Genomic DNA, 26,598 nt, shown 5'->3' on the forward strand with positions numbered 1-26,598 from the left:
AATAAAGGCACAAAAAAGCCCAAAAATAAATCTAAAAAAAAAAATAAATGTGTGGTCTGCAGCCAGATTCAGCTGAACTGACTGGTAGCTAGTCCACAGTGTACTATATCTCTCAGCACCAGCCTCCTGCAACCACAAATGGGACAAGAGTTCAACAAGGGATGGATGGCATAATCACAAAAAGCCTCCATCCTATCTTTCACTTTAACACATATTACCCATTAGACAAGCACCCCCCTTGTTGTGCAGAATACACACAAAAAATAAGATCAGTTAAGAATATAAAACTGATTAGAGATTCTATGGAAGCTTACACTGGAAAACAAATTATAGGACCTACTAAAAACCCCTTCCATAAATAGCAGGCAGTTGGAGGAAGTCCATTCAACCCATTTTAACAAGCTGTATGGAGTTAACTTGAGTTCAAAACATGTAATTAATTTCAACTACTCCTGTGCACTGCCCTCCAAACCCAATCAGACAATGCTACACAATGCACTCACACATCCAGCTTCACAAAAAAATTTCATATTATCTTTTCAACTTAGTCTTAATATTTTTGCTTGCTGACAATAGGTTAGCTGTAGCCAAATGTAGTTAAAGCCCACCCAACTGCAAACCGTTAACTTGAGCCTACATGCAGCTAGCCTATTGTTAGTCTGAATGAACTCAAGGGTTGAGGCTTACATTCTGAATACATTTCAGAAGTTCTTTCATTTTCCAGACTTGTTTATGCCATTATCTCTAAATATTTATGCTGGTTTTCCTATGTTTAACTGCTTTCTTTCTCCTTTATGACCTGGATTGGTGGGTTGTATGACATCACTGAACAATTAACAACCAAACCATGCAGCCAAAATTCGTTATCATTGACTTTTTCCATTCATTGTTTTTTCCATTTCTTTGCGGCACTGATTGATCAAAAGCACTGAGCAGAGAGGAAGCATTATCTCTGGCATGATACTGCTCTGATAAGGTAAGCAAACATTAGATATAACTGCAATTATAATAATAAAAAATTGCACAAGAACGTCCTGCTCCCCTCAGACATGTTCAAGGAAGTGAACTGAGGGTTGAGTAAATTGCAGCCCTACAGTTGTTTTTGTGCTGTGGGTGGCAGTGAAAAGTCCAGACATCAGCACTCTCATATCACCTGAATGATAAAGGAGCACATGCACGTAAGAGTAATGAGATATAATCAAATGAATGATTCTGTGTATCTCTTCCCAGCACACCTGTAAGACAGGAGATAACAGTAGAGGTAAGTGATTTCAGTCCTTTTTATCTTTATTGTTTCAGATATACACTTTTAAATTTTTGATCTGTTAAACTCAGAAATGTTCCCTTTTTGATCTGCTGCATGAATAGTTTCATACTAAAAGAATGACTTTGATGTTTCTTTGATGAGAAAATGCTCCTTCAGCCGACCTGACAATTATTCATCGACAGGTTAACTGATCCGCCCTCTCTTCCCCACTCCTCTCCTCAGCCTTCACTCCTTCTCTCTTCATAACATCAACCAGCACTCCCACCGGTCTTTTCTTACATACTCTCTGCAGAAGTATGCCGTACGGGCCGAAAGCCTTCCTGGTCAGTATTTCCCGGAGGAAGCCCCTGGAGCCTGATGGGGAGCAGTCCACGTTCAACCGATGCCTGACCACCCTGGACCTGGTGGCCCTTGGTGTGGGGAGCACTCTGGGGGCCGGGGTCTATGTCCTATCTGGAGAGGTGGCCAGAGACACTGCTGGGCCCAGCATCCTCATTTCATTCTTCATAGCTGCTCTAGCATCAATATTTGCTGGGTTGTGCTATGCAGAGTTTGGGTCCCGGGTCCCTAAAACTGGCTCAGCTTACCTGTACAGTTATGTGACTGTTGGAGAGCTGCTGGCTTTTATCACCGGGTGGAATCTGTTGCTCTCTTATGTCATAGGTAAGTCTAATACACATATCTACATATCTGTAATCAAAGCTGTCATTAAAGCTAAGGTGCTTTTTAGGACCTACAGGATCAAAGAAAACCATCAGCAAGAAAGTGATTATTCCCTTTTAGTACTTTAAATCATGGACTGTTTTACCAATGGCAAAGTTAAGCAATTGCCTTAAGCCAGGGGTGTCCAAACTATGGCCCTGGGACCAAATGTGGTCTTTTGCTTATTTTCAGTCGGCCCACAGCAAGTTCTAAAACATGAATGAAAAATGGCCCACATTAGAACATGAAACTTGTGCTTTACTGTAGTGTATAGTTTTCCGTGTTTTCTCATTGATAGACGAGTACATTTTATTGTTACCTTGGGGGTTCACTCAGGAAGGTAACACAAAACTACACTTGTCTGTCAATAGAAAACAGAAGAAATTGTAGTTCGTGAAGACAGTATAAATTTATTTGCATTAGCGTATGTTTTACTTTCAGCACTAGGCCAGGCTACTGTGATGATTCTGTAAAGGAACATTTTGACACAATAATTCATTGATGCACTTTTTTTGTGACTTAACTTTAAAGCTTATCAAACTAGAATGGCCGTCTGAGGTGGCAGACCCACGCCTAAGCAGCGCCACCGAGGAACTTACACTCCCACTGATGACTATGGTGTTCAAAATTTCGAAGTCCGAGAAAAACCGAACGGGTGTGCGGATCATCACCAAAATCTAATCGATTCTTCCCTGTCACTATACCAATATTCCCTGAAAGTTTGGTGAAGATCCAACTTTCCGTTCTCAAGTTATCTTGTACACATACAAACAAAGAAACAAACAAAAACACGGAACCCTTTACATAACAACCTGCCGATTTCATCTGCGTGGGTAATCATTGCCGTCAAACTTAAGGCACATGTCCTAATATGAGGTATACATCTAAAATTGCTTTTAATGATTAAGGCATGTGGTTTTAACATAAATAAGGGGCCATGAGGGATTCAAATCAAAACAGCATTAACACAGGCTTTGATTATCCAAGAAAGTCTCTAGGGAGAACCCCTTGGCCAAATATTGAGGCCTCCCAAAAAGCCCTAAAATGTACTAATTTCAAGCCAGTTCTTGGTAGGTAGATTTCAATGCCAATGAATTTGTGGATCACTCTGTAGTAAAATGGCATGCAACAAAAAAATAATAAGAGCTTTTAGCATAAATGTATCGATTGTGGTCCATTATAAATGCACTTTTTTTTAATTTAAAAATAGCATGCTTTATAGTCCCTTTCAGCACATTTTAGTCCATCACTTCTGCTAAATGTATGGTGGCCATGAAGTGCAATACAAAATTACAGTCTGGAATGCTTGAAACAAATTTACATTAACTAAAACATTTTTACATTTCAAAAACAAATTGAACTTAATTGAGCTCTTTTACAAATGACAAAAAACTTAAATTTTACGAAACAAATTTACAAAAACTCTGATACAATATAACAAAAAGCTAAAACACAAAATTTAGAAGTCTGAAACTTTTACAAAACTTGAGACAAATTTACTAAGTCTGATATCAGATTACTAAGCTTGAAACACTTTAAGAAAACTTAAAACATTTGTACAAAAGTCAGAAGCAAAAATTACAAAGTCTGAAACACTTTAACAAATTTAAAAAGTCAGAAAAAAAATTGCAAGGTCTGAAACACTTTTACAGAAGTTGATACAAATTTACAAAGTCAGATACAAAATTGCAATGTCTGAAACACTTTCATGAAACTTTAAACAAACGTACAAAGTCTGATTCAAAATAACGTCTGAAATATAAAATGTAAACTTCTGTCACTTACAGCATTTTGTACATTTCCTTTCTGTAAGATACAGTTGTGTGTAAATTTGTTCCAGGAGTTGTAAAAGTTTTTTGCAAATGGTTTGATTAAAAGCATTTCAAATGTGACAACTAAAGCTTGATTGCAATTAACTACAGAAATTCTGAGATTCATCTTGATTGAATATTCTGATCTCTTAAAATCCCAAGTTAAAAACATTAAAATGTGGTGACTCTGAGTGATGATGCTCAGGTGATAAGCAAATGCCGTTGGGTTGTTGGTGTTTATTCGTAATTTAGATTTGTATAGTCCTCTGTATTTTTTTTTTTTTTTTTTTTTTTTTGGTTGTTTGTTAGCTGAAAAATCATGTATTTTAATATATTTTTTACTTATTATGATTGCTTCTAGCTAGCTTAATGGGGAAGGGCCTCATTTTGTGCCCTGACACACCAGATAGACTTGTTCATATAGCCACGTGGCTATATTTAGTCTGGGAAACCTCTCATAGAACATGTTTGGGAAGGGCAGGAATTTTTAAAATAATCTTGGAAGAGGACTGGATAAACTTTCTGTCTGTCCCATTTATTAAAGGGCCAATCAGAGCGACAAGACAAACTAAGGTTATATGCATGCGCCGCTCCACAACAAACTGACAGACAAACGCTGCCGTTGTATATAAGCAGTGGAAGATGATAATGTGGATAAAACTTATGCCAAGGCCAGGTGAGAAAAGAGTAAAAACATCTTCTAAACCAAGAGAAGTTCTCAGTGTCTCAGTGATCTTTTGCTAAGTAATATGGAACAATTCTGATAAAGCTGCCACTATAGCTAAAGCTAAATCTGAGCTAATCACCTCAGAGGTAGTAGCAATTGTTTTCACTGTGTCCAGTGCTAATAAAACTGTTGCTATACTATAGCTACATATGAGCTAATTGCCTCGTTATTGTATATACCGACTACAACAACCTCCCAATCCCACTGCTGCTGTTGTGCAAACGCATGCCAAAGCAGGTCAGGAGAAGAGCAACTGATAAAACTGACGCTACAAGATAGCTATATCTGAGCTAACTGCTACACTGCCAGTAGTTATTGCAAACTGCCTCGAGTACAATGCAAACCCTCCCAACAGCCAGCATTGTTGTATACAACAAGTAGCACCGCTTATTAGAAGTTAAATAACTTCTGAACTATAAATCATAGCTTCTTACTTTTTTGTCCCTCTTGAAGCTGGCAGTTGCACCATTCCAATAACGCTGTCCTAACAGAAGCCAATCTAGTGAGCCTGGGACTTCGGTGAATTTTTGTATACTTAAAAATCAATGTCAGACATTGAACATTTTCTTATCCATTTTTTACTCAATATTCAATCATTTACCTCCACTAGCCACTATGCTAACTGCTGTATTGTTCCCCAGAATGCTTTTCAAGGGGCAATCAACCAATGGCAGGCTGTTCTGTTGTTGCATCATGCTGTGTCAAACTGCGCATGCCTTAATACTTAGATCATGGTGGAGACGCCCCGAATAGCTCATAACTGAGAGAAAGAGAGAGAGAGAGAGAGAGAGAGAGACGGTGACGTGGCCCTCTGTGTCACTGCAGACAGGAGCTGCTTTGAGAAATGGCACACGTACAGCCAGTACAAAGAAGTGTAAGGACTTTTTAATAAATGTGTCAATATTTTAAACGTTTTTGTCACAGAATGATTATTTTTTCACTTTTTGGTCCCCAAAAGATGAGAGAACAAGTTTTTGCAAAAAAAAGTCTCAGTCATTATTGTTTACTGTTTCACACATAAACATCTTTGAGTTTTTATTTGTGTTTGCTATTTTTCTTTTGTCTTGATAGTCCTAGAACCTTTTATTTAATTCAAGTGGCATCACAACAGCACAAATATACTAAAAGCCTAGGATGTCCTGAAGAAAGGGCTGTTTAGAGCTTGACTGTGCACCACAGTGTTGATGTTTTACAAGCTTTTAAAGACAGTAAGTCCAGATGAGACAAAATAGCTTAGGATTTGAATGGATAACCCCACCCATAGCTATAGCCTTGTTCTCCTTAAATTACACTGACTGGTCCGAACCATGTTCAGTACCACTCGTGCTTTTGATGCTTCCAAACACTGTAGTCAGGTAGGTGTCAACAGGTAGAATTAGCCTTCATTTACAATGTTTGTGTACAACGTTGGTTCTTAAAACACTACTCACACATGAACAGATCAATAACAGCTTGCCCATGTTTGACACCGCAGGAGCTTTAAATTATTAAAACTCTCTTATATTAACTTTGTAGAGAAAATGAAAAGCGTTGCACTAAAAATATGACTTCAATTTTGGTTTTATTGACTTTTTTCAAAGTGTCGAGTCTGACGATGTACTTTCTTCTTATGTAATGTGCTTTCTGACTCACTACACTAAAACCCATAAATGATTAACCATCAACATGGCAGCCTTCAGTGACCTTTACCTGCTGTAGAGGCAGATTCTTAATGACTCATTTAACAGTGAAAGATTAGGTTGACAGTTTAAGTGGAGGCTTTTTTCCCCTCTAAAATCATATGTTAAAGGTACAATGTGTAAAATTTGGCTGCATTTCGCCAAACAGAAACGGTGTACATGGGATATAATGTTTATATATCTATGTGAAGTATGTTAAAATAAGTGCACAATCATCCCCTTTAAACTTTCGTTTTCTTTTCACAAAATTAGAAAAAAGCTTTTTAAATTTACATTACCGCGGGTCGCCCTCACAGAGGCTGACATAACGAACTGCTTGTCTACGGCAACGTTTTGGGGACAGAAAGAGCAAAACGCGATTTTTCAATACGAACCTGCCCGCCAGTCCTGAAAGCTACCTGGAAGGCAGGTGGAGAAGAAGACTGACCTATAATCTATAAAAATAATGGTTGCAAAAATGAATGAATAAACCCTCACCTCATCACTGCTGTAATTGATGTCCGCGTCACGATCCTTTTTGGTCTTCACAGGCTCTCGTCATTTAGTGATGTGACGTTTTGTTAACAAATTGGCTCATTCTAAAATCTGAATGTTAGATGTCGCTAAAATGCCAAAGTTTATACGTTGTACCTTTAAATGTTTTTTTTTCTTTTATGTTGATAGCCCATGAAATCCCATAAATCAGGGCTGAGGTTTGAAATAAGAGAGCCATAAATTAAAGTTACAGGGAAAGCAGCAACATGTTCTTTCTACTTTATGATTACAGTAAAGTGGTGACTCAGGTTGATAAGGTTATTCCATCTTTTACTATCTCCTAAGGAACATCTAGTGTTGCACTGGCATGGAGTGGGACCTTTGACGACCTCATAGGGGGCGTGATATCCAATTATTTTGAGAAAAATGCACCGATGGCAGCCGTCGGCCTGGCACCATACCCAAATGTGTTTGCTGCTGGTCTGGTGCTTCTACTGTCAGGTAAAACTATAAAAATTGTGCTGTTATGGTGACAGTAATGCATACAAAAGATTTTAAGTTAAGTTATTATTTTATGAAGGTGTTCTGGCTTTTGGAGTGAAAGAATCAACAACAATCAACAAGATCTTCACAGCAATCAACATCCTGGTGCTGGTGTTTGTAACCATCTCTGGATTTATCAAGGGTGACATCTCAAACTGGCAGATCAGTGAAGAGACCCTGATAAATGCCACAGCAGCGGAACAGTAAAGTCAAAGAGTTTAATTATTCTTCCATTTTGCAGGGCAGACACACATAAATAAAGCATATTTTGCAAATAATGTTACTAATGTAAGGCTGTCTCCAAACTGCAGAAACCTGCACTCCACTGTCAATGGGACCAGCAAGTACGGAGTTGGAGGGTTTTTTCCCTACGGATTTGGTGGAACTTTGGCTGGAGCTGCAACATGTTTCTATGCCTTTGTTGGATTCGACTGCATCGCCACAACAGGTCAGAGAGACACTTCAAAATGTTATCAGAACAACTGTTCTTAGATTATCTTTTACTAAATCAATGTAAGTTTCAAAATGTTACAGTACATTGCAATATGCATTATCCTAATTACAAACTACATCAGCAGGAGCCCCTTGCATCCATCAGTTTTAATAGGCATTGACCTTAAGGCATTTGTACTGTCTCCAAGCACATTTGACCCCCAAAGTTCAGTTGTTTGACTGTGAGAGTACTCATCATCCTTGGCCCTGGCATGGTTGGAAGAGGTGGACTTTGGCACAGTATGGTTGCTTATACATGAGCACAAGCAGGTCACGCAAAATGGACATAACATATAATCTATGTGCTAGTGTCTCTCCACAATTATCCAGGAGTTTTAGAAGGCTGTATCCTATCAAATCAATAAGTCACAAAATCAGTCAAGCTGGTGTCATGCTACATCTGAGACCATGTTGCTTGAAACTAGTGTCGTATTACGACTTGATGACTTATGTGCAAAGGCTCATGCCCACTGGCACTGTGGGTGTGACTGTTGAGTTGTCATCAGAGCAACTCTGTGACTGTTAAGCTTTTATGAGGTACTTGTCAATACTAAGTGTTTCAACTACAGGATATACTAGTCAGTGTGGCCTCTTAAAGGAGTGACTGGCCATAATGCAAGCACAGAAGCTAGTCCACCCCTTACAAATGAGGTACTGAGTAATTGGCCAAGTGTCATGAAATAAAAAAACATGTCAGGATAAGTATATGCTTTATAGAAAACACATCTCAGTACTTTCCCTTTCCAAGGGCCAACATGTTTTAGTACCAGTCCACTACTGCAGCACCGACCTACCCTTTAACAACTTAACAAAACCGACAGCTGATAAAAGTCTGATGATGATGATTAAGGCCATGAGATAAAGCTAAAAGCTCCTGTAGTTATTTTCTTTGATAATGAAGTTTGACTAATGCAATTTCAGAACTCAAATGTCAAGGTTAATAGACAAGATGCTCCACAAAGGCCTAACCTAACACAACAATCCAACTCAAAGCAGCCCAGAAAACATAAAACTGAGTCCTGTCATTGCAGAGTGTTACCAGGCGTAATGGAGAGTTTGGTACTGTTTTGCTTACCATATTAAAAGTGAAGCAAACTTCTTTTCCCATAGGTGAGGAGGTGAAGAACCCTCAGAAGTCTATCCCTGTGGGTATTGTGGCCTCTCTTCTGATCTGTTTTGTGGCATACTTTGCTGTGTCTGCCGCCCTCACGGTGATGATGCCCTACTACATGCTTGACGAAGAAAGCCCCCTACCCGTGGCTTTTGCTTATGTTGGCTGGGATCCCGCCAGATATGTTGTGGCCGTGGGATCACTGTGTGCCCTCTCCACCAGGTATGAAACAACACCAAGCTAAGTCAATCCAATTTTCATCAGTCTGAAATATGTGAACTGGGGGGACCAGGAACATTCTTGCTCAATAATATCTGGGATTGACTCCAGCCCCTGTAACCTCAAATGGGACAAGCAATAGAGAAAATGAAAATTGATATTTCAGGATTCTATCTTTAAGTCAATCTGTTTCTGAGTTAAATAAATAACTATGCCAGAGTGAGTAAGATGACATTCCTGACCTTTTTTGTGTTTGCCTCTCCAGCCTACTGGGTTCCATGTTCCCGATGCCCCGTGTGCTGTTCGCCATGGCTAGAGATGGTCTGCTATTCACACCCTTGACCAAAGTCACCTCAAAAGGCAGCCCTGCTATTGCTACCATTTCCTCTGGAGTCGTTGCTGGTACAGAAGCCTTAGTTTTTCATCTGCTTGTATGTGCATGTGACTTTTACAGCGATTAGGTAATTTTTCTCCCTCTGTTTTTAGCCATCATGGCTCTGTTGTTTGACCTGGAAGCTCTAGTGGAAATGATGTCCATCGGAACCTTGTTTGCTTACACACTTGTGGCCATATGCATCTTAATACTCAGGTACATTTATCTCATCTGATTCTTCTATCGCAAAGTTTTAAGTACTTGATTCATGTACTTTTTTTTTTTGCATTCAAGGTACAGAGAGAGCCCGTCAGACTCAGAGAATGACCTGAATATCATAGAATCAAAGAAGTTCAACATCCTAAAGCCTCCATCTTCTCCAAACTCATCCACCTCAAAAGCAGTCATATTTATGACAGTTTTCTCAGGTATGTATGGTAAACATTATTGAGACGCTTGTTGCATTTCAATCTTTTCTTTTTTCTCAACCACCCTCAATGACCTTGCCCCCTCTCCTGTAGTTGCCTGTGTGGTTGCACTGTGTGTCACCCTGACCCAAGCCTTAGACGCTCTTTCCCGTATGGAAGCATGGAGCGTGGCAATCGTTTGTGTCTTTGCAGTCATCCTGTTGCTAAACACTTTCCTCATCTGGAGGCAACCACAAAATCCAACAAAGGCATCTTTCATGGTGAGATTTTAGTTGCGTATATGATACAGGAGACCCTTTTCTTGTATCTGAGAACTTGGGCCAAGTTATCTTAAAACAGTGACCTTTGGTGTTGTTTTAGCTGTTCATTTACACTACAGGATGTTTTTAGGATACAGAAGAGCTTAGTCAGGGTTTGGGTAGTCAGTGGTTTTTTTCTTTTGGCCTTAAATTAAAAGAAAAAAATCACTTTTCAGTGTGTTTTTTCAGTGTGAACGTGGCCTTCAATACAGCACTTTTCTGTTCACAGGTGCCCTTGGTTCCTGTGCTGCCTTTACTCAGCTCACTCATCAACATATACCTGATGGTCCAGTTAGGAGCTGACACCTGGCTACGATATGCTATTTGGATGGCAGTGGGTAAGACTGTGCTTGTGTTTTAAAGATTCAGAAGGTTTGTACTGAGAACATGACTGACCGGTAATGATCTCATTTTATTTACTCTCCAGGATTCATAATCTATTTTATCTACGGTATTTGGCACAGCCACCAGAGGAGGGGACGGAGGTCTGACCTGCAGGGCATGAACATTGAAACTGTCAGCGAAAAAACAGAAGCGAAGGTCATTAATGAGGAAAAATTCTAAGCTTTGCAGTAGTGGAGAGAAAATTATTGAGATGTTACAGTGAGTAACTGCCTTAAGTGTGTGACTGCTGTTTGTAATGTGCCAGTGCTGACGTGTTTCTGAAAGTGTAACGAAATCCAAAAACACTGGACAAACTTCGTAGCTTTTATTCCACATTGACACTTTATGACACAATGTAGGAATTTCCTACTAACACTGAAATGATGCCACTTATATTCAGACCTGTGCCCAATGTTGCATGCCCTGCAGCTTTAAAGACTTGGTAAAGTTTAATTTACAGTGGGGTTGTACAAGATGCTTTTCCATAGTAAGTCCAGTTAGAGTCAGCTCAGTTAGGCAATTTAATTCAATTACTTTGTCCTTGAATACAAGCACTGTGGGAGACTGAAGTCTATCCACCTTCATTATGGTAGGTGGTAATACCCACCCTTAAGCCAATAACTACCTAACCTTCTTTTGGTTGACCTTGGTCAGAACAGTTGCACCGTACCATGCTGAAGCACAGTTGCCTTGCTTCCGCAGCCCCTCGCTAGCACACTCTCAGACTAGACCGAAGCAGACTTGAGTACAAAAGAACATCCATGGTTTGTAAGTTGTTTTTTGTATAGACAGATATGGCCCTCAAACACTCAATTATTTGCAGTGATTACAGAAAAGAAATTTTGCCTTTATTCGTCACAACCACATTGTGCACCCGTGGATTTGCATGTGCATGAGCAACTGTGCCCGAATGCGGTATGAAGCACTCACACTAGCCAAATAAAGAGGACTTCAGGGGTCAAATGGGTTTTGCCACAGTATCGTTAGCCTGGTGTGAGTTAACCCCTTAGCACTTAGCTTGAATGTAAGATATCCGACCTTTAATTTCAGTCATTATTTTAGTCAGTGTTAGATGTTTGCATGCTCAGTTCAAGTCAGACTAACACAATAAACTGTTTTCTAACTGCATGCAAACATTCTGACTGACAAGAGATGCTAGTTAGCATAGCCCCTTTATTGAAGAACCATCTGGAGGCTATACGTTTATAGCCTGTGTGGAAAAGGCTACCAAACAGGGAGAATGTGCAAATATGCTGCTACAGGGTAATATGTTTTCACCTCTTTTGAGTGTGCATAACAGTCTGGCTGCAGCATTCTGTGGTGTATAGGAAACCTCTCTGTGGAAGTCTTTAGGTTAGCAGTGCATGAATTATGTTTTCAGAATCTTAAGGTAACTATGCCAAGTCACAAGTACAACCCCACTTAAACAAAAGAAGTATCTCTCTAAAACCTGCTATCAGAGAAGTTTACATCAGATTAAAACTCATCATTTTACATCTAAGTGACATGAATATGCCTTAAATATCAATCAGATATGTACAATGCTGAATTTTTTGGTAATTTTATACAATTCTAACTACTTTGATTGTGGACAACAATTATTTATTACATTTCAAAACTGAATTGGACTGTATAAAAGTATGCTGTAGATATAGACATGTCATACTTATTTACTCTCAGACTGTTTAAACTTTTACTTTCTTAATTTTTTTGTTGTTTCAATGTAAATACCGAAGCTGTAAATGTGTTCTCATCATGCACTGTAAATATTTTTCTGAATTCCTCAATTAAAACCTTCAACAATCTGAAACTAATGTACTCCTTTTATTAAAAAATATTCCAGTTTCATTTGTAATCTGGATAAAGAGCCAGAGGCAGCTCATTACCCAGAATCCCCTGAGAACAAAAGGACCTTTCACGGTGGCTTACCTGTGTCATGTTCAAAACTGTGGCTTAGTGAAGAATTCAGAAGGCTTTACATTGGCTTCTCTTAGTAAATGATGCATAATTAAACAAACGTGTATCCTTTCCCTTTCCCCGTCATGAGACATGAAATTCCATAAAGGATAATCTTCAAACAAGAAGTTGAGCAGTTAAAAGAAGTTTAATGTAGATTTTAAAAATCTAAAATCTCAAGTTCTTAACTGAATTTGACATGATTAGATAATAACCATTTTTGAGGTGTTAGATTTCTCTGCACAAAAATCAGCTCATTGACTCAGCTCATTCCAGTGTTTCAAAGGTCCAAAACAAATTTCCTCACATGAAACATGAAGTTCTTTTTTGACAAGAAAAAATATAAAAAAAAGAAATTGCTTTAATGTTGAAGTGAAAAAATATTTTTATAAAATAATTTCAATTATATCAAGATATAGAAGGCAAATTGAGTCCCTGCATAAATGTTTACCTCCTTCAAGTCAGTATTTAGTAGATGCACCTTTGGCTGCAATCACAGCACTGAGTCTGTCTGGATAGGTCTCACTCAGACTTGCACACCTGGATACTGAAATTTGACTCTATTCTTCTTTGCAAAACTGCTCAAGCTCTGTCAGGTAACAGCCCACTGTAAGTCCAGCCACAAATTCTCTATTAGATTGAGGTTTGGGCTATGGCTGGGCCAATCCAGAACATTCACATTGTTGTCTTTAAAACATTTTTGTGTAGCTTTTGCTGTATGCTTTGGGTCATTATCTTGCTGGAAAAAATATCCTCCCAAGCCGTAGTTCTCTTGCAAACTGAATAAGATTGTCCTCCAGGATTTTCCTATAGTTTGCCACATTCATTTTACCCTCTACCTTTACAAGCCTTCCAGGATCAGCTGCTGAGAGGCATCCCTACAGCATGATGTTGCCACTACTGTGATGCTGCCACCATCTTACTTCACAGTCAGGATGGTGTGTTTGTGGTGATGTGCAGTAAAAAAAGCCAAATCATATTGACCATGTTCGATGTATGAAATCAATAAAAGGGTAAAACATCCAAGGAGGTGAATTTCCTTTCATAGGCACTGTACATGTTGGTACACTCCACTAAAGTTATACATCATTTTCTCCATTAAAATTCAATAGCTGTGCAGGCTTGTTGTTTGACTGTCCTATCTTTGTGGGCAGTCATTGAACAAGGGACAGAAGGTTTATTGGGCACCAAACGCCTGTAATAACAGCACCACAGACTTCGTCTGGGATGTGTGGTGTGTTCTTTGGGACTAGACTCCTGCTCCTAGCTCCAGCAGCTAAGCAAACAAGCTGTGCTGTTCCACATGGAGGGGCCTCCGTCTCCAGGCCCTCATTGGTCTGGGCAAGCTTAAAAGCCTCCATTGAGCCAGTCAGGAGGTATTTGAGGTACTAATGCCACTTTCAGGAGGAGGAATTTGTGGTAAACAGCTGACCACTCACTTTGCAGGCTCTGCCCCCTTCACTCACTTTCCTCGCCTCTTCATGGCTTCTGCTGTTTGCTCTCACGGCCAAAGAGTGTGAACTAACAACCTACAAACTGCTTTTATACTCCTGTAATTAATCATTTATTTGGTGAACATGCTTGGGTCAAAGTGGAGGTTGTTGCTGAGCACTCTACTTATTTGTCTTGTAATCTTCGATTTAGGTAAGTACTTTTTTTTTTTTACTTGTAGAGTAGTTCTGTGAGCATGTGTTTCTATAACTTACTATGTGTTCTCTGAGGTCTCCCTCTGGCCTAATGAATGAAAAAACTGACAAATAGAAGCTGACAGCTGATGGAAATTGTGTCAAACAACAATTCCACTCAGTCTTTTTCTAAGATACAGTACAGTATGTTATCATCTATGTATCACCTTCTCTTTACACTGTGTAGCTCACTGCCAAAAAGATGCCCAAGAACAGAGGACCACTCCAGGGAGGAAACCAAAGAATAACAAAACTAAACTTGGCAAACCCACAAATAAAGGACCCAGATCAGTGACGGCAAAACCAAAGATTAAAGCTACACCTGCAGCCTCGGCACAGACTGTACTCACACAGGTACACAATGTTATATTTTAGTAGGACATTAAGTGATGTTCTGCTTTTTTCCTTTCTTCATTTATTTAAATAAATTACTGTGTGTCTGGTGTACTGGTGTCTTGACGCTGCTCCAACTACATTCCTGAAAGGCCGATTAGATTAAACTGACCTGAGCATTTCACATTTTGATTTAACTTCTCGTGCTACAGGCCACATCCCATGCTGGTTCAAAGGAAGTGGGGTTCAACACCTAAATGAATGATGTTGGTCTTACTGAGCAAATATTTTAAAACTCTCAAACTTTTTAGAAAGTCAGTCAAATTCTGAGGTGTGCTTCAGCACAAAATTGCCCTCTAAAGTCACAGCATGAAACAATACAATACAATAAGCTATGGTTGGGTACAAGACAATACAATATGTTACTGTTCAATATAATACTATATTCTTGATGCACTAAGACAACATGAGACAGTGCGATATGGTAGGATATGCTACCATATGATACATCTAGATAAAATAAGGTACAATAAGATACAATATAGTAAGATCTGATCTATTATATGATTTGATATGATGCTGCATGATGTGGAATGATATGATCTAATATATTTCTATATCATAATATATGAGTCTTAAATATTTATCCTCATTTTACTGTTACACTGATGAAACCCTGCTAGCTTTCATCCAACCAATGACCAGCTTATAATTGCTACCTTTGATGAATAAATTTAGGAAATAAAAAACAGATGGTCAACAACTTTCATATAGCCCTCAGAATTATATTTTGCCATTTTGCCATTAGTTTTTATATAATAAAACACTCAGAAAATGTTCAAGACATTTTAGCGTCTGACATAATGTGACAGGCAGACAACATCAGCAGAATTCAACACTTAAAAAGAACTGACCAAAAATATGGATGAGATAATAATTTATCAACAGCAATATAAACAAATTCTAGACGTCATGAGATGCCATGCAAGCTAAGACATCACAGACGTCAATCAGAGTGCAGACATGAGCCATACTGCACAACTAAGACATCATGAACATCATCAGGATGCAGGCAAGACAGACATCAGTACCATAAAGCGATAGGATAGGAACCCAGGCAATGCAGGAACCCAGCTACACAGGCTGAGACGAGGACCAAAATTAAAAACGTGGGACATTAAAAGACAAACAGAAAAGAGTAAAAACAAAACGGGATAAACAAGAAAAGGCATTAAATGTAATTAAGAGGGCAAAAACAGATAGTAGAGCAAGGTAAAACAAGCTTTAAAACTGTAAAAGCAGTAAAATTGACCAATATTATAACAGAGGTAAACAAAAGGGAAGCAATAAAAATATAAAAGCAATAAAGTGAGGAAGACAGTAACGATTAAAAACAGCTAAGAGGCAAGGAAATAAAATTAGGTTGACAGGGAGTAAAAGTCAGATTAAGAGGAAGTTAAACGAAGATATGCAAGAATCTGTGAGATCATAAAAACTAAATAAGAAGAAGAAGAAGAAGAAGACGACATCACATAAAAGCAAGTCTATAAAAATTAGTTTTAAGAAGCGATTTAAAAGATGTCAATGATTCTGCATGCCTTATCTCCTCAGGTAGGTCGTTCCAAAGTCGAGGGGCTCTGATAGAGAAGGCCCTGTCACCCTTAGATTTGAGCCTCGACTTTGGAACGACCAGGAGGTCCCCCCCCCCCCCGAGGATCTGAGGCTTCGGGCTGGGGCATAGGGGATTAAAAGTTCTGAAATATATTCTGGAGCCAGACCCTTCAGTGCCTTAAAAGTAACAAGTAAAATCTTAAAATCAATTCTAAAACTAATGGGTAGCCAGTGTAAAGACGCTAAAATCGGGGTGATGTGATGTCATCTGTTAAAACCAGTTAGAAGCCTAGCTGCTGCATTTTGAACAAGTTGAAGTCGGGATAGAGAAGCGTAAGCTATGTTGATAACATAGCTACCTAGCTGATGCTGCTAGCATAGGTATTCGGCTTACACTATGCTGACAAAACAGCATCTTAAGCTTGATATCTGTTATTTATGTTGCAAAGCAAACTTAACTGTAGATAGCGTAGCTAACATAGCTAAAGCTAAGCTCACAAAGCAGCTATGTAAGCTACATAAATACGTTATCTAGGTAGCTATGTTAGCTTTAGCTATGTTTGCTAAAGCTCACATTACTAAAGCTAATTTAGCCACGTTGGCTTATGTAGTACTTTAATTACATAGCTAGCTTAGCTATATTAGTTTTAGCTAAAGCTAACGAACCCAAAGCAGTCACTGTTTGTCTAAATACTTCTAAAATGAGTCTCGACATAATTAAACCCCAGTTTAGAACTCTGACCTTTTTGTTTTGTTCATGAAATGTTGCTTGCTCTGTGATGTTTGCAATGTGATTATTACATGAATGTTACTGCCAGACTCTGTTTATGAATAAAGTTGAATTTAAAAAATTTAAAAACTGGAAATATGTTGTAGGCTATCGGCAAATTACTTCACTTCCTTCCAGAGATATACTGTGCCTCAGATGAGCAGTCTGTGAAAGTGACTGCCAGAGATGAACGGTCTGCAGCCAGACACCTCTACGGATTTTCAAAAAATATGTAATTAGAAAACATGTCAAAATATGATGAAGTCGTTCTTTTAAGCGTTTGAACTTTAGGAAGTTATAAATTTACACTTAAAAGTGGTAAAACGACAAACGAGATTTTTTTTGTTACACACAGTACATAGGTATGTATCTATAGTTGTTTCTTTCTCCTCCACACATACCCAAGTTTAAAATTATTGACATACATAGGTATATGGAGAACAATATGGCGGTCTTTGCATTCCCACAATGTGAGGGCTTCCCAACCAGTGCAAACTAAACATACAACAAGGCATATAAAAGCCAAAATCAGGCTAAAAACAGTAAAATACAATTATACGCATAGACAGTTTTTCCATTATTCCCCAATCTGTTCACGATTTTATAGAATTAAATTGAATGGGATGCATTTTTAAAGAATGAATGATAAGTAGATTTTAAGAGTATGAGATTTTTTTTTTCTTCAAAAAATGACATTAGATGCTGAAATTATGAAGAAATTAGAAGAGCCTGTCCTGTTCAGTAGGGGACGTTGTAAAATTAATTTTTAATATCAAATTAAATTGATCACATGTCCTGTTTTTCTTGGCCAATTGACATCAAATAAAAATTGTAAGAGCCTAAAAATCGTCCTTTCTACACAAAGTGAATGCAACACAAAATGCATTTCTTTTGTTTTATGTTATCATGTGACAAAAAAGGACACTTTCACATCATGTCAGCATGATCTTAAACTCTGAAGGGACAGTGTAGTTAAACAAAAGCAAAACATAAATTACATTTTACAATACACCAAACTCTTCCACTACATCTACCCAGTACATCTCATAACATTAGACCACTGGAAATGCCTTTAACAATGGTCTCAGGTTAGACATTTTTCCAGAAATGCTCAGAATTAATCCAAGATCAGGAGCTTTGTATCACCTTAAGATTCTGAAAACATAATTCATGCACTGCTAACCTGAAGACTTCTACAGTGAGGTTTCCTTACACCACAGAATACTGCAGCTAGGCTGTTATGCACACTCAAAAGAAGTGAAAACATATTACCCTGTAGCAGCATATTTGCTCATTCTCCCTGTTTGGTAGCCTTTTCAAACAGGATTTCTGTGGCTAAACACTGCACAGCCTCATGGTGTAATACCCCAAAAATGGACAGACAGCAACTATACAATCATGTTTCTGATATTTTAGGTGCTAAACAGAGGGAAGTTTAAGAAGGTGGGAGAGACCATAAGTGTGCAGTCTGGAGACACTCTGGAGCTGAGGTGCAGGGGAAAACCTGTGCAGTGGAGCGTCCCTCCCTACCTGGAGGAGGATGATGATGGAAGGCTCAGGTAAACTTCATGGCCCATGAATCTTTATCATGGATGATGTGTAGTCAAACATTCAAATGACAAAATGAGACAATTTTCCTGTTTTTGCTCTGCAGAATTGTCCAACATGAGAGATATGGCGTCCTGACATTAGTCAACACAACTGGTGCAGACACAGGAGAGTACACATGTTATCCCATGTACTGTGAAGACACAGACTGCAGGAAGGAGTACAACAAAGCCATTAAAGTCTTCGTCTTTTTCCCCGGTATGATGACTTTATTGATGCTTACACCCACTCCTCTCTTAACTGCAGGCTTTTTATCCTCACAAGCGTGACAGAAAGCCTTTTTACAATCACTTATCTTCTCAATCTGCCATTTCTTCTCTCAGACCCACATGAACTGTTTGTTCCTTCATCTGATTACTACGAGGTGATTCAGCTGAGATCCAACTGGCCCACAGTCCTCCCTTGCCAGGTGACAACACCTGAGGCTAAAGTGACTCTGCACCGCGAGTATCCACCAGGGGAGGTGGCAGTGGATGGAATGGAGATCTCCTTTGATGTCAAGAAGGGCATCACCATCAATCGACCTCGACCTTATCACGCAGGAGCTTTGTTCTGTGTTGCCAGTCTGGGCAACCTGAGGCAGAGCTCCACCAAGTATATGCTTATTTATGTCAACTGTGAGTGCTGTTAATTAGCTGTCTATCTGTTGTTGGTTGTCAGAGACTGTGCTGATTTTTTTTTCATATATAAAAACTAAAACACTCCAGCTACAGTAAAAGTAAAAGTAAAGGAAAAGATGCATGAAAAAGACACAAACTTTCAAAAGCCTCTGAAGAGGGACATCACAACACACAAAAAGTAGAGCACAATACACAAAGAGTATAAAAATCCTTAAACAGTTCATTATCATTGTTGTCATTGTTGATGGATCCTCTCTACATGAGACCTAACGACCATGACCATTAACTCTGACCCCCCAAATCATTCCATCTCTAAGTCAGATTGGACATTTGTACAGTTATAATAAAATCCTTCTAAGTATACTAGAGATATCACAGTCACAAGAATGGCTGAGCCTGTGAGCATTGCTGGCGCAGAGGTGTAATAAGTTTTTGTTGTTCCTAAAGGCTAACAGGCCAGGAGGTTCAGGTTTTCAGATTGTCTCTTTTTTGCTTCTTTTCAATTTTTCTTTGAGTATATTCACTTTTGTCAAGACAACTAGACTTTTATGCCTTGGACAGTCATGTCCAACAGGGTTCTCTTATATTTTGCCACATTCATTTTACCCTCTACTTTTACAACGCTTCCAAGACCAACTGCCAAGAAACCTCCCCACAGCATGATGCTGCCACCTCCATGCTACGCAGTAGGGATGGTGTTTGTGGTGATGTGCAGTGATTTAACACTCTGAAGTCTGGCAGATATCAATGCCTAGAACATTTTTTATCCATCCCCTGATTTATATATTTCAATAACATTTTCTCTGAGTTTCTTTGAGTCTTCATGGTGTAATGGTAGCCAGGAATACTGATTAACTAGTGACTGAACCTTCCAGACACGTGTCTTTACAATCACTTGAAACACACTGACTGCACTCAGGTAGTGCCCATTTCACTATTGTGAGACTACTAGCACCAATTGGCTGGACCTCTGTTAATTGAGGTCAGTCAATTTATAGGGGAAACATATTTTCACTTAATTTGCACTACATATATGTTTATCTAATTTACATTACTTTGTAGAAATCTGTTTTCACTTGTTTTTTTTCCCCTTTTCTGTTAAACAAGCCAAATCATATTGACCAGATTGGTTTAGAAAATCAATAAAAGGGTAGAATATCTAAGGGGGTGAACACTTTTTAAAGGCACAGTACAATCACCCCATGATGGCTGGGCCGGTTCTAGCTTTTATGAACCATCTTGAACTTTTGGGACATTGTAATCTCGGATGAAATCAAACAGGCAGTTGAAATGATTGAGCCTAATCTTTGACCTTGCTTTTTAATGTTTTACTTTCCCTTAGCACTTGCACTTCAAAGTACACTTCAACCTCATTCAGCACTTAAATTTAACACACTAACTCACTTGCCTTCAGAAATTGTAGTTAGGCTGCAACTTTAACAAAAACTTTCAAATAAAAAATAATATTTCGTTTTATTTCAGCAAGCTTAGTCTTCTAAATGCACTTTTGTTCTATGACCTTTAGTTGACTTTGCATGATATATTAAAAAATCCTGTAGAAGTAACTTGTTGTAATAGCACCATTGTTGCTGTCACTGAGTAACTAAATGAGCAGAAAGTGGTTCTATTACAGAACTTTAGGAGGGCATTTTTGTACTCCATATCTCATGCACACGCCTTCTTAAACTTTTAAAGAAAACAAACACTATATAAAAGCCCCAAAGGATTTTTTTGTTTTTTACCAAAACCAATAGTCTTTTTGGTTCACTCTGCAATTATTGTTTAGTGCCACTTACCAACAAACATAGCTCAAAGATAATTCTCATTTCAGATCCCATGGCTCCTCCTGCTCCAGTGATCCGGGCCTCATCGGCGTCGGTGCCTGTGGGAGAGAATCTACAGGTCAGCTGCTCTGTGGTGGGAGAGCGTGACGTGGGTGTGGAGTTCACATGGGAATACCCAGGACAGCAGGTCTGACACTGCAGAGACTGAAGGATCAGTCTAACTAGAGAATATCCTTTGACATGACAGGTTGTCCAATGTGTGAACTGCAGAGAATCCATTATTCTAACTAAGTATCAAATACATAATGATATTACAGCTGCAGACAATCATTGATTGAAAAAAATTCTCTTGTTCTACACAGTATTTGATCCTTCCCTAATAAACCTATCACCTGTGCTGCATGCAGATTGGGAGGCCTCTGTACACACAAGAAAGCATCAATCCAGTGGGTGGGGGAGCAGCTCAGCAGCAGTCTCAGTCTGTCCTCCTGGTGGATGAAGTGAGGGACGTGGACCAGGGGACATACACCTGCACCGCACAGAACCTGCAAGGAGCCAAATCAGTGTCCACCACTGTTAAAGTTGTCCCAAAGTCCAAACCTAAGAAGAGACAAACCAACAAAAGTGCATGAGAAAACTAAAGAGAGAAAGAAAGAGGAATGAGAATATTAGGAGCAGCATCTTGCTGTATCTCAAACAGCATATGAGTCACAGTTACTAAACCAATCTTTCTCCTTCTGTCCTGCTGTTATGTAAACAGACACAGGAGATTTTATGGCTTTGATCAATGTACCTAAAGTGATATGCATACAGGGTTGTGTATTATATTTTTTATAGGATACTTGTGGCTGTTTTGTACTTATTTCTGTTTTTGCATGACTGTAAAGATTGTGACACTAAAAATAAAACATTAAAAAAACATGTGGTTTTCTTTCAGTAACAAACACCTCCCCTACATGGGAGACAGTCTCCAATACCGTCTGGTGCAGTGTTTCCCAACCATTTTTCCTTGAAGCCCCCCCTACATGTACCTAAGAAAAGTGGCGCCCCGACAGACCCAAGAGAGATGAAAAATTGGCACACTGCTGTCAAAAATCAACATTGGTTTTAATTGTTTCACTGATAAAACTCTTAAAAAGGGTCTATGCATGCCTTTCTTGCCAAAAGACATTTGTATAAACACCTTAATAATTGTTTTATCACAGTTTTAGTCAATATTTGCAAATCTAATTTGGCAGCCTAGGAGCAGACAAAACCTCGGATCCCCCTAAGATCTTTGGCGCCCCCCCTGGGGGTTCCTGGACCCCAGGTTGGGAACCTATGACCTCGTGGTTGGCTTATAAGATAATCATGTTCAGGTTAGTAAGGAGATGATTTGATGTAATTATTCTAACTTTGAAAGCTCCAGCCAGAGAGAAATCTGGTAGTTATAACTGAAAAAATGTAGACTTGAAATAAGAAGTCATTTGTCTTTTATTGTATCATCCCTCTTTCTATCAGTTTTCTCTCTTAAATTTTCCTCTGCTTCCTCAAATTTTACCTTAAAGCTTCAGTGTCTGCTCCTCTCTGCTTTGTATTTTTGCCTGGCTTGTTTCTTACTGCTACTTTATCTCTTCTCTTCTTGTTATTTTCAGAGCTTTTACCACCTCCCTCCACTTTTATTGTTTTTACCTCTTTATGCTGCTGTGTCCTTATAGCTGATTAATATCGTTATTATGATTTTTTTATGACTAATATTTTACCACTACTAGCTTTCTAATTTTTGTATTATCACTCATTTATCTCTACACATTTTAATTGTTTTATTCTACTTCTTACTGTTTTGATTAATGTTCCTTTCTGTCTCTTCCTATTATTTTAATGCTCTTAAATTTAAATAGGTCTCTTTTTATGTAACTGGATTGCTATGTTGCCTAGATCTGTCTAGGTTATTCTGGGTTTTAAGTTTTATTTTTTTTTATTCTTAGGCTTTAGTTTTATTGTAGAACTTATACATCAAGGTTTCATAATGTTTAACACTTTATTAGCCCTGACACTTTGAAGACCTAAAGATGAAAAGTTGCCAACCAAAAGCTAGCTTTAAGTCATTTTCCCTCGTACAGTCAACTTCCTGTTAATGCTTGCCCGCTCACTCACGTGACGTCACACCAATGAGAAAAAGCTGTTTCCATCGTGGAATTATCTTGGGCTCATAAAATAAAGTTGTTATTCTCTTTCATGAGAGAAATAAATACTCTTGTGTGTGACAGTCCCATTCTACCTTGTGTCTCAATCAGTATGAGTTTACCCTTCCTTCCCTGCTACTGACCAGAACTGTTTATACAGCGCACCTGCCTACCTGGCCGCTAGATGGCGTCGTCTCTCTTTATATCCTTATGTGTGTCAGTCCAGCCACTGGGGGACAGGCACATGTTTCCCTGTCTCTCGTGTTTCCTCCTCTCACTCTGCCCTGCGCTGTTCAAACCTCCGAGAGGGAAAATAGACCGTCCCATAGCCCAGTGCGCTGCCTGCTGTCTCTGCTCCCTGTCTGCTGCTCTGCTTTAAGTCGTGGAAAATATCCTGCGGAGCCAGGCAAACACACTTTGTTTCATTATATAACCAGTGAGAGACCAAACTGCAGCACAGAACCAGAGCTGGTCCGAGAGATGTCCTGCATGCAGAATATGGTGAGCGTCAAATTTTCTTCATCTTTTCGTGAATTCTTTTGCAACTCTGCAGTGCATATTAAGCCGGGATCTGTGTCAGAACTGGTGCAAAGGTTGTTGTGATCCGTGGGGGTGGCATGCTCAAAACTTTCTGCGTTATTCATATGAATATATAACTCATACAGATGCTTTGCTGTGTTATAAAAAAGTCTGCAACAAATGTAAGGCTGCTGCTTTTAGCTGAATCACAATGCTGGTCCCTAAATCAGAGTTAATCCCTAAGAATTTGTTTTTATGGCCTTTGTGGGATTTTAAAGTGTGTGCTGGAACGAGAGAAAATAAAACACTTATGAAGAAAAAGGTCTTTTTTATATTGCAATTTATCTCCTGTCTCTCTGCAGCTATGGTGGGCCCTTTAACTTTCTCTGCAGTGTATTGAAGTGTTTGGCTGTAAATGTTTGGGTTGACGCTCACTCTCCTGGGTCTCTTTTGGTGCACAAGACTTCAGGGACAAAAGCTGTTTCTATGTGTGAGAGTCAGAGTGTGTGGGGTGGAGGGGGAGACACCAACTCAGTCTTGGGGACTTCCAGACTGTTGTCGTGGAGACCAGAGGCCACAGGTGACCTCTGGTCTGAGGACTCATGGAGCGTTGCAGGAAGACTCCTTTTATGTGAGTGCGTTGGTGGTTATGTGTGCGTGCTGACGTCAGTGAAGGAGACCCTCTGACAATGGAGACACAAAAGATGTGTTAGCTGTTGTTGGAGACTGCGTGGTAACTGCTCCTGTAGTTCAGGGATGGATTATGGGAGGATTCAAAGAGGGGGGCACACTGTTGTGATATACAGCTGTCATGTGTTTGACCAATCACTGCACAGCAATCATTCAGACAGTTTAAGTGTTGTTTACGGTTAAAGTCGGCACACAAAAATGCATTCCTCTACCTCATTCAGCCCACTTCACTGTGACACAGAGGCTACTGGGAGCGGGGGATGAAAGATTATGCCATGCCTTTAACTCTCCTTTATCATCATCAACTGAAACCAAATAATAACAGTAAAACGGTGCAGAGATGGACCAGTTGAAGTTCATTTTATCAGCCTTTATGGTGTCTATTCATGCAAGCCCTCCTTTCCCAAGTTTTCAACTCTATCCAACAGGGGTCGACCAATTATCCATTTGGCCGATTACTGATGCCAATATTTGGCATTTGGCTGATTATCGGAATCAGCATACAGACAGTTGATCAAGTTAATTGATTAAACAGTGTGCTTTTGCTCCACAGTCTGACTAAATGTCCTGCGTACATCATATCATATTTTTATACTCCACACTCTCGCTATGTTAATTCCCAGTGCGTTAAAGCGCAGCACTGCTCTCCCTCTGTTGAGCCCATGTTGGTTTCTTTTACGCCTCTGATACCACACAGCAAAAACTGGAGTGTTTAATTCTCAGTGGTAAACATTTTATAGTTGATTTTAACTCCCAGAGTGTGATTTTAACTCCATTCAGAGTTAAATGGCCTTCAGTGTTGGAGTTACTTAACAGTGCTAATGCATTCAGTGTTAGTTCAACTCTGTAGAGTCAGCTGGGCTTGGGCATGTTTCAGATATTTTAAGATGTATTTGTATTAGGGCTGGGCAATTAATCGCACATTAGATTAAATTGCAATATGGCCTGCTGCAATTTTCAAATCATAGAAGTTGCAATATTTCTTTTACTTGAAATGTGTCAAAATACCACTTTAATAAATCGATTTTTTGCAGCGGCAGAGGTTTTATGCACATTATGCAAACATTCAAGTGTCAATTTTTTTTATAATAGTTTACAAAAATCCTCCTTTTTGTGTTAATGTATGTTTTTCTTTATCAAAATGAGTGACGAAAATGATAATGCCCTTAAACAAAGCAAATGACATGACATTTGCAATACGAGCAACAATAGTAAGCTCATTTTATCTAAAACGGATGAAGCCTAGCATTACTTCACGAAAGAGGCACAGAGGCTTGTGGAGCTAGCTGCTAATGTTAGCTCTGCTGTACAGAGTATATCAGGCTCACATCATACCCACAATGAGGAATTTGACTGTTTTCTAAGGATTTTCTCTTCTTCAGACCAGTCAGCTAAGCAAAATTTAAATGAGTGTTTAGCCGAATGGGAAAAAAGACATTTAGGAACATCCTTATTTTAGATGTTGCCTGTACTCACTGGGGGTAAACCTTTGATCATGTTTGCCCATGTTTTATTGTTGCTTTTGATGTTAAACTCTTTTAAACACTTCTACAGTAAGATTGAATTGAGTTACTGACTTCCTGTCTGGGGCAAGGGGTTGTCTACTGGATAGGGTGATGATTCTTAAGAAAGGGTGTTACTCATCTCAGCATTTGTCTTTTGCACCATCCTCCAGAAACACCTGACTTTGCCACAGGTGTCAAATATGAAACAGCAATTTTAGTTGACTATGAAAAGTGCATTGTAATGAGTCAGTGATTAAAATTGTAGAAATGTAAGAATTACACCTGACGTGAAAGGAAATAGCCCATCGTTGAGTTTAAATCTTTATTTTAGCAATATATAATTTTTTTACTTATGAATTACAGAAATATTTTCACCTTGCAGTGTTAGTGTGACGATTACACTTTAATAGTTTAAAATGTTACACTTAGAGAGTAAATCTTACACTACAAAGAAGTTGTAGAAAAATTGCAGTTTTTGATGGATTCATTTCTGTTCGGTGCACTTGTCTTATGAAGTAGTGTTTATTTCTGATTCTACTTTGATTCTTCTTACTGTCCTGTCTATAAAATAAAGGCATGGAATCCCAAAGGGGAAAAAAATCTATGGACGCTGTAGGGACCGAATGGTTTGGTCAATTATTGAGGCAGATATTTGGAATTTGGTTGATTATTGGTATCGGCATTTTATTTTACAGATAACCAGTAAAATTAATTGATCAAACAGTGTACTACTTTGACTCCTCTGAAGGTGTGTCTTCACCTCCTTCCCTAAATGCATATTGATTCCAAATATTGGTTATTGCTTTGATGATCTGCTAATAATCAATGTCGGTATAGACCCTGA

At 38.9% G+C, this 26,598-nt stretch overlaps 3 protein-coding genes across 4 annotated transcripts in view; all 3 read left to right on the forward strand.

Moving 5' to 3' along the window:
- The first annotated feature begins 1,119 nt into the window (after nucleotides 1-1,119).
- On the forward strand, nucleotides 1,120-12,313 carry LOC121515858 (cationic amino acid transporter 2-like). 2 transcript variants are annotated; one of them, XM_041796784.1, is made up of 12 exons: nucleotides 1,120-1,261; nucleotides 1,490-1,930; nucleotides 7,006-7,161; nucleotides 7,241-7,406; nucleotides 7,515-7,651; nucleotides 8,806-9,028; nucleotides 9,291-9,427; nucleotides 9,512-9,614; nucleotides 9,693-9,826; nucleotides 9,920-10,086; nucleotides 10,355-10,463; nucleotides 10,553-12,313. In XM_041796784.1, the coding sequence occupies exons 1-12, from the start codon at nucleotides 1,207-1,209 to the stop codon at nucleotides 10,687-10,689; spliced, it is 1,965 nt and encodes a 654-aa protein (XP_041652718.1). In that variant the 5' UTR covers nucleotides 1,120-1,206; the 3' UTR covers nucleotides 10,690-12,313. The 2 variants fall into 2 exon arrangements, with proteins under 2 accessions (XP_041652718.1, XP_041652719.1); XM_041796785.1 differs by having other exon boundaries at nucleotides 1,168-1,261; nucleotides 1,560-1,930.
- A 1,681-nt stretch (nucleotides 12,314-13,994) lies between these two features.
- On the forward strand, nucleotides 13,995-21,717 carry LOC121516693 (platelet-derived growth factor receptor-like protein). The gene is made up of 7 exons (XM_041798082.1): nucleotides 13,995-14,109; nucleotides 14,338-14,504; nucleotides 18,280-18,422; nucleotides 18,518-18,669; nucleotides 18,795-19,088; nucleotides 20,923-21,062; nucleotides 21,283-21,717. The coding sequence occupies exons 1-7, from the start codon at nucleotides 14,043-14,045 to the stop codon at nucleotides 21,505-21,507; spliced, it is 1,188 nt and encodes a 395-aa protein (XP_041654016.1). The 5' UTR covers nucleotides 13,995-14,042; the 3' UTR covers nucleotides 21,508-21,717.
- A 1,628-nt stretch (nucleotides 21,718-23,345) lies between these two features.
- The window catches only part of n4bp3 (NEDD4 binding protein 3), a 39,365-nt gene continuing 36,112 nt past the window's right edge, over nucleotides 23,346-26,598 (forward strand). Inside the window, exon 1 of the mRNA XM_041797042.1 lies at nucleotides 23,346-23,541. The gene's annotated coding sequence lies outside the window, so the exon portion shown is untranslated. The remainder of the gene's footprint in view (nucleotides 23,542-26,598) is intronic.

Source organism: Cheilinus undulatus, linkage group 10 (assembly GCF_018320785.1).
Source record: "Cheilinus undulatus linkage group 10, ASM1832078v1, whole genome shotgun sequence".
NCBI lineage: Eukaryota > Metazoa > Chordata > Actinopteri > Labriformes > Labridae > Cheilinus > Cheilinus undulatus.

Bases quoted from the DNA above. Each gene is read 5' to 3' on its own strand.
- LOC121516693 (XM_041798082.1), top strand. From the start codon at position 14,043: ATGCTTGGGTCAAAGTGGAGGTTGTTGCTGAGCACTCTACTTATTTGT. The intron at 14,505-18,279 runs GTACACAATGTT...CTGATATTTTAG, and splicing joins CACAGACTGTACTCACACAG to GTGCTAAACAGAGGGAAGTT. The intron at 19,089-20,922 runs GTGAGTGCTGTT...TTCTCATTTCAG, and splicing joins TATGCTTATTTATGTCAACT to ATCCCATGGCTCCTCCTGCT.
- LOC121515858 (XM_041796784.1), top strand. From the start codon at position 1,207: ATGATTCTGTGTATCTCTTCCCAGCACACCTGTAAGACAGGAGATAAC. The intron at 7,162-7,240 runs GTAAAACTATAA...TATTTTATGAAG, and splicing joins TCTGGTGCTTCTACTGTCAG to GTGTTCTGGCTTTTGGAGTG. The intron at 10,087-10,354 runs GTGAGATTTTAG...TTCTGTTCACAG, and splicing joins CAACAAAGGCATCTTTCATG to GTGCCCTTGGTTCCTGTGCT.